Raw genomic sequence first — 7980 nt, 5'->3', positions numbered from 1 at the left:
AATCGTGCTGTGTTTTCTGATGTTTTTATACGATGATTTGCTTCACTGCTGAACTGCATGAACTCGGACGTTTGTGATTTCCGATGTTTCCAAACGCAGCATTAAACAAAAAGTGCGCAGTTAGTTCAGACGCAATTTTTATTCCACTTTGTCGTTTACAGCTGAGTTTCAGAAGCGGAATTAGAATCTTCATTTTGTGTCGACAGAGCAGGACGAGGAAAAGTGAAGGCTGAAGCAGGGTGAGTGTTAATCCAACAATATTATTATTTAACTGTCAAAGTCTGTGAGGACCATAGAGGAAGAGAGGAGGGGGCTTTGTTACAAAAAGCTCCGAAAACTTCTCCTGCTCTTCAGAATAATGAGTGTGTTCACATGGACTGAAGGAACCAGCTTCTGGTTTCCTCAGGTACATTTCTTTCTGTCCAACTGAGCATGTGTCTCCCTTTGTCCTTTCTGTCCCCCTGCGCTGTAACGTTACTAACACACGTTTTCTGTTACTGTACAGTTCAAATCTGTGATCCAGGCTTCACAAATGAGTGGGATGGAGGAGAAAGCAGGTTACTCTGCTGCTGCATGATACACAGATTTCCAGTAACCAGCTTTAGAAAGTGTCTGTCAGTAGAAATGATGATGTCAGTGAATCTGCAGGTTTAACTAAAGAAAACCTGGAATGATGGACAGTTAATCTGCTGTGAAATTATTTGTTAGTTATGTTACTGAAACATTCAGATGTTGCTAAAGGCAGCAATTCAATTCAACTTTATTCATCTAGCGCCAATTTACAACAAAGTCATCTCAAGGCACTTTACAGAATAAAGTCAAGACTATAAAGATGTATAGAGAAAACCCAACAATTCCCCCTTGAACAAGCTCTAAGCAACAGTGGAGGAAAAACTCCCTTTAACAGAAGAAACCTCCAGCAGAACCAGGCTCAGGGTGAGCAGCCATCTGCCTTGACCGGTTGGGGTGAGTGGAAAGTGGAGAGAGAAAAGAAAAGAGCAACAAAACATCAGGCAGGTTGGTTTGACCAGTAGCTGCACACTGGAAGACACACAGCTTCAAAGCCGGGGACACCTGCAGAAAGGGACAGAGAGAGGGAGACAAAGAAGAACAAAGACAACTACAGGAGAAAACACAGAGTTAATGTCATACAGTGCTGACAATTGTGGGGTGAGAAGAGAGGAGGAGGAAAACTTTCAATTCTCAATTGATTTAAAAAAAACAAACAAAAAAAACACATGAGAATCCACAAACAGAACAGACTTGTATTTTTATTCTAAGACAACAAACATCAGACAGTTCATCCAGAGGCAGCACCACACACTTCATACTAAACCATTTCAGAGTGGATAGTCCATGGACTTGGGATCTCACAGAAACACACGTGATAAAATGTGACTTCAGACAAAATGAACGTGGAGGTGGAGGGAACAACACACACTGGCTACTTCCAGAGTATCAGGAGGATTTATTGGCTCCAGAATGGAGCAGGACAAACTGAGTAACAGGTTTATTAATGATAAGATCATACAGGGTGACTGTCAGAATTTGTGTGTGTGGCTGATGTGGTGGGGAAACAGTAGGATGATGAAGGAGGAGATAAGAGCAAAGTTAAAATTAAAGACACTGAATATTTCTAAGGAGAACAGAAGGCTTACAAATATAGGTGGAGGTAGCAGATGAGTGAATGTCGGCAGGAAGCAGGAGAAGCAACAACGACTGGTAGCAGCAGGGAGAAAAGAACAGCAGGCCAACAAGTAACAACCAGACAGGAAGTATCAACCAAAAACCCTCTTCGAATACATAAACCATTAGTTTAATAGTCACTTACTGCCGGTAAGAGTCGGAGTCCTCTGGAACAAGCAGCCAGGTGAGACACAAAACAAGGTGCTGTCCAAGATGAAACAAATCAGAGGACATAGGAAGACACGTGAACGGGGCATATACAGGGGAGGTGACAGGTGAACTGAGTGAAGCTGATTAAGAGACAGAGGAGAGAGAGAAAGGTGACAGGAGGAAATCAAAGTGGGGAGGAGAGACAGTGCTGATCACCAGGGCAACACGGACCAGAGATTAAAAGAAAAGGAAGAAGTTTTCTGAGTCAGTAACCTGTAGAAGAGAGAAAACCAGGAGAGTCACATTTGATTGTCTTCAAGTTTTTTTGTTCAGTTTAGACAAATGTCCACTGGGAGACAGGATCTCCTGTGTTGTTCTGTGGAGAACTTGACTGTGATCAGTCTCTGGCTGAAAGTTCTCCTCTGTGCAGCCAGTTCACAGTGGACTGGGTGGGAGGGAGGAGTTTGGACGACATTCTCCTCTCAGCCACAACATGCAGAGGGTCCAGCTTGTCCCCCAGAACAGAAGCAGCCAGTCTGTTACTATCTGCATTAAGTGTCCAGGTGGACACCCAGGTATTTGTGCTCCAAAACCACTTCCACCCCCTCTCCCCATAGGGAGAGAGGATTGACAGGAGTCCCACATTTCCTGAAGTCCACCACCAGTTCCTTTGTTTTACTGAGCTGGAGATGATTGTGCTCACACCAGTTAACCAAACTGTCTACGATGCTGATATCATGATGCTCTGTGACATCTCCACCCTGGATACATCCAACAACCACAGAGGTTGTAGGATGTGTGGCTAATGAAAAGTATTGGAACAGTGACCCTGAACCCCAAAGTCCCCAGTGGTGCAGTTCTGGTCCCAAGCTTGGGAAAATTGGGGAGGGTTGTGTCAGGAAGTTCATCCAGTGTAAAAACTGTATTTTGACTCTGACAAAACTAATTGTAACATAAAATGCTACAAACTGCTGGTTTCTCCTGACAGATCACTTCTCATGGATCAAAACAGAACCTGAGCACATCTTCTAAATCTACATGGAGCTTTGTCACATGACAAAATCCCAAAACTTAATAAAGTGGATTAACAGCAGCAATAAGGAAAAGTAGGACATTTCAAACTGACTTGTGTTTCTGATCTTACAGTCAGTAGATCCAGTGGTTTGATGTGTCTACTCAGTGTTTGTGCTTTATTGAAACAATCATAATTACAGAATGAACATTTAAAGACATCAAAGTCATTTTGTCTAAAGATTTTTAGTCCTTACAAGATGTAAAATCTCATTTTTATTCCTGAATAAATGATGAGAGAGTGATGATGAGAGGACTTTTAGAAGTGAACAGGATTTGACATTTACTGATGATGTTGAACTTAGAATCTCCACATGGGTCTTTAGGTCAGAGTCTTATTACTGTACATGTGTTTGGTATCAGCAGTGGTAGAAGAAGAACTCGAAACCTTTTCTTAAGTGACTCTGTAGAAATCGTAAACTGAAAGTAAAACTTCCTTTTAACACAAACATGGACTTTTTTATGAGAAGAACTTTGCTCCATGACAGATATGATAGTACAGTTTAGTACAGTTTATTGCTCCATTCTGGGTGAAATATCAAACACACTTTGTTTATTCACTAAGAACTAATATCATGATTTTTTTTTAGGATTTATAAATGATATATTTGTTCCTTAATTATAAATTGAAACCTGTGTGTAGTTGCATTAGACACTGCAGTGATTGGAAATGGCTGCTTATATAGAGCTTTTATCTAAAGGGTTTTTCAACGTTGCTTCTCATTCACCCATTCACACACACCACCATTGATGATTGTGCTGTGGTAGCGAGATGTGACCACTGTCTGCACAATGAGTTGGGTTCCATATTCAGAAATGTAGGGTCTGATCTTTCTGATGTGTAGAGAGTAAATCTGCTGCTGAGAGATGGAGGAGATGTGGTCAGTAAAGCTCAGTGTGGTGTCAGTGAGGACAAAAGATTTCTGTCCGTTTGTGGGACAGTTACTGAAAATCCTGTGTTGTAATGAAGGTCTGACACTAAATAGGCCATAAACACTTTGTGTGGTGTGTTTCTAAAATCATTTAGTAATAACAGGAAGCATCGTTATATTGTTATCTAACAGAACTTTTCCACTTTTGTATGTAGATAAAGTAACTTCATAGAGGAAGTGCTTTTATTTTGAAGAAATCAAACTAGAAGACTGATTGATGCTGTGGATGGAGGAACATGGAGAACACATCGTAAGTTTGATATTATTATTTATTATTTCACTGTCAGAGAATCTAGTTTAGTCTCATGTTGGACATTGTCTGTGGACACAGAATAAAACATTTGCCCCAGTTTGAGGTGTAAGTTACTGTGTATTTATGATATATTATTAGTTTATGAAGTAACCAATGCTGTGTATATAGAGTTTATAGCAAGTTAACTTTCAGTCTCTGTCCAAATAAAGTTCTGAACTAATTCAACTGTGATAATCAAAATGTTTCTCTATGTTTGAGCCGTTGACTGTGCAGATTCAGTGCAGTGTGTGAGCTGTAAACCACTGTCACATGTAACAAAGTGAAGCGTAAAGACAAACCTGTGACAGTCACATAAAAGAACATGACACATGTAGGACAAACAAAGAGACGCGTCTTTATGTTTTTGGTCTCCAGTCTGTCTCAGGGCCAACACAGAGAGACATACACAGACAGACACCTAGGGACAATGTCCCTAACATGCATGTCTTTGGACTGTGGGAGGAAAGTGGCAAAAACACAGGGACAACATGCAAACTCCACACAGAGAAGCTGCAGCTGCTCAGGGATTTGATCCAAGGACCTTCTAGCTGTGAAGCAACAGCATGATCCACTCCACCACTGCTGCCTTCACAAAGATCCATTTGAAATGATTTGGAAATCATTTCATTGTGATTGTATTTACATTTTACAGCATCCCAACTTTTCTGAAAAGAGGTTATTGATGGAGAAAAACACAGAATCCTTTTTTATTCTAAAGCTCTGATAGTGTCTTGTGTTTATGTCTGTTTATTACAAGTGTTAATGATAGAAACACTTTTGTTTCCACAGACAGAAACCAGAGTCTTCAGGATCCAGTCGTCTGTCTATGAAGAGTGACTGGTCCAAAGCACATCCTCCACACTTCAGTCCTGAACCTGGACCCTCAGACACAGAGTAAGAGACAGTTTCTACTGTAAACTGACCTGATGAAGATGATTCACTGAGGATGATTTATATTCATGATGCAGCACTATTAGTGCAGATCCTGGTTCAGACTAAGATGGATCTTAGTCTGGGTTTTATATCCACAAACTACTGATGGTGTTTCTGCAGTACAAAAACAGGAATCTACTGATTAGTTAGTTATAAAGAAATGTTTTCACAGAGAGAAGAAACAGCAGATTGGAGAAAGATCCAGAACAAGACCTGGACTGCAGACAGACAGTCAGAGCTGCTCTGTACAAAGTAAGACTGAACATCTGTCTGCTGATGTTTCTGAAAGCAAGACTTGTTGTTTTAAACAGACATTTGTCGTATTATACAGCATTGACATTACATTTTTTTATTATCATTTGTTTGTGTTAAATATTATAATAATCACAAATTCTTAAACATCTTTGGTAGTTTCTCATCTTTCAGCAGATGTTGATCTGCAGGAGGTTTTAGATGAACATAAGATCAGTCTGAGGAGGAGATGTGAATGTGTGACTGAAGGAAGTGATGAAACAGGAAGTGGAACCCTCCTCAACAGGATCTACACTGAGCTCTACATCACAGAGGGACAGAGTGAAGAGGTTAATACCCAACATGAGTTGAGGCAGCTTGACACAGCTTCCAAGATGAAGACCCTCCATGACACTTCAATCAAGGTCCACGACATCTTTAAAGCCTTAGCTGACCAACAGAGACACATCAGAGTGGTTCTGACCAACGGCGTCGCTGGTGTTGGAAAAACCTTCTCGGTGCAGAAGTTCAGTCTGGACTGGGCAGAGGGCTTGGAAAACCAAGATGTCAGTGTGCTGGTTGTGCTTTCGTTCAGGGAGCTGAACTTGATCAAAGATGAGCAGCACAGTCTTCTCACGCTGCTCCATGTTTTCCATCCAACATTACAGAAGGTCACAGCAGAGCAGCTGGCTGTCTGTAAACTTTTGTTCATCTTTGACGGCCTGGATGAAAGCAGACGTTCACTGGATTTCAACAACAGTGAGGTTGTGTCTGATGTCACACAGACGTCATCAGTCAACGTGCTGCTGACAAACCTCATCAAGGGGAATCTGCTTCCCTCGGCTCTTGTCTGGATAACTTCCAGACCTGCAGCAGCCAATCAGATCCCTCCTACATGTGTCGACAGGGTAACAGAAGTAGGAGGCTTCACTGACGCCCAGAAGGAGGAGTACTTCAGGAGGAGGTTCAGTGATGAAGAGCTGTCCAGCAGAATCATCTCCCACATCAAGACATCCAGGAGCCTCCACATCATGTGTCACATCCCAGTCTTCTGCTGGATCACTGCTACAGTTCTGGAGCACATGTTGACTACAGAGCAGAGAGGAGAGCTGCCCAAGACCCTGACGGACATGTACTCACACTTCCTGCTGGTTCAGACCAAGAGGAAGAAGAACAAGTATGATGGGGGACATGAGACCAATCCACAGGAGCTGACGAAGGCTGACAGGGAAGTTCTTGTGAAGCTGGGGAGGCTGGCGTTTGAACATCTGGAGAAAGGAAACATCATGTTCTACCAAGAAGACCTGGAGCAGTGTGGTCTTGATGTCACAGAGGCCTTGGTGTACTCAGGAGTTTGTACAGAGATCTTCAAAAGAGAGAGTGTGATCTTCCAGAAAACAGTCTACTGCTTTGTTCATCTGAGCATCCAGGAGTTTCTGGCTGCAGTTTACTTCTTCCACTGTCACACCAACAGGGAGAAAAAGGTACTGGAGGACTTCCTGGGGAAAGACTTTCAACAGTATGATTTAAAGCCAGACTCTTTTCTAAAGAAGATTCTTAAGTTTCTCCTGGTTAAGTTCCTGAGTGGAGGCATTAAGAAAAGAAATCGGAAAGACAATCAACACTATATAACTTATTTACCTGACTTTTTAAGTAAAGTTATGGAGAAATCTCTCCAAAGTAAAAATGGTCACCTGGACCTGTTTGTTCGCTTCCTTCATGGCCTCTCTCTGGAGTCCAACCAGAGACTCTTAGGAGGTCTGCTGGGTCAGACAGAGAACAGTCCACAAATCATCCAGACAGTCATCAACAACCTGAAGAAGAAGAACAGTGATAAAATGTCTCCTGACAGAAGCATCAACATCTTCCACTGTCTGATGGAGATGAAGGACCACTCAGTACATCAGGAGATCCAAGAATTTCTGAAGTCAGAGAACAGATCAACGCTGAAACTCTCTGAGATCCACTGCTCAGCTCTGGCCTACATGCTGCAGATGTCAGAGGAGGTTCTGGATGAGTTGGACCTGAAGAAGTACAACACATCAGAGGAGGGACGACGGAGACTGATCCCAGCTGTGAGGAACTGCAGAAAGGCTCAGTAAGTCCAGATGTGATGGTTAAAATTATAAAGTAACATAAAGATGAAGCTTCAATACGAAGAAATCAACCATCACACATACAATTTAATATAGTCTTTCAACACTAAAGGTTTTCTTTAAAAAAATCACATCTTCAACTTCTTGTGTTGTTTATTATCAGGAATTTAATCATGGTTATTTGTCCATGTCCTCATCACTTGCTTCATGTCCACGTCACACAACAGATAAGAGACGTCGGTGTATTTTTTATTTTTCATCATAAGACAAAATGATTTTTGTGTTGTGTCTGTCTTTGGTTTGTGGAGGTTAAATACAAATCCAGCCCAACATTTTCTGGCTTTTAGAGTTTGTGTTGAAGCAGTTTTGACAGTTGACATGGTCTCTACTGATGTATGATTTCTTTACAGTGGACACAGTGTCTCCACTAAGTTTCTATAATGTGTCACTTTATTATTCTGTTCATATACAGACATGTTTATTCTAATATCTGTGATCTGGTGGAACCAACAGACCTTGAAGCTTTAATGCTTTTACACGTTTTTGAGATTCAATAAAATGTAAAGTGGGAGAGAGTTTTGTGTGTGAT

General features: G+C 41.5%; 1 protein-coding gene and 1 long non-coding RNA gene across 2 annotated transcripts in view; both read left to right on the top strand.

The window, feature by feature from the left end:
* Positions 1–245: 245 nt before the first annotated feature.
* On the top strand, positions 246–998 carry LOC137124526 (uncharacterized). The gene is made up of 2 exons (XR_010913981.1): positions 246–406; positions 506–998. It is a non-coding gene; the product is annotated as an uncharacterized lncRNA (long non-coding RNA).
* A 3599-nt stretch (positions 999–4597) lies between these two features.
* Positions 4598–7980, top strand: part of LOC137124438 (protein NLRC3-like) — a 176426-nt gene continuing 173043 nt past the window's right edge. Inside the window, exons 1-4 of the mRNA XM_067499428.1 lie at positions 4598–4806; positions 4921–5025; positions 5237–5316; positions 5491–7393. Coding sequence (XP_067355529.1) covers positions 4739–4806; positions 4921–5025; positions 5237–5316; positions 5491–7393 — 2156 coding nt within the window. The 5' untranslated portion in view covers positions 4598–4738. The remainder of the gene's footprint in view (positions 4807–4920; positions 5026–5236; positions 5317–5490; positions 7394–7980) is intronic.

The sequence above is a fragment of the Channa argus genome, chromosome 3 (assembly GCF_033026475.1).
Source record: "Channa argus isolate prfri chromosome 3, Channa argus male v1.0, whole genome shotgun sequence".
Lineage (NCBI taxonomy): Eukaryota > Metazoa > Chordata > Actinopteri > Anabantiformes > Channidae > Channa > Channa argus.
Note: the sequence above shows the minus strand (reverse complement) of the source record. Positions and strands in the feature narration are given on the sequence as shown.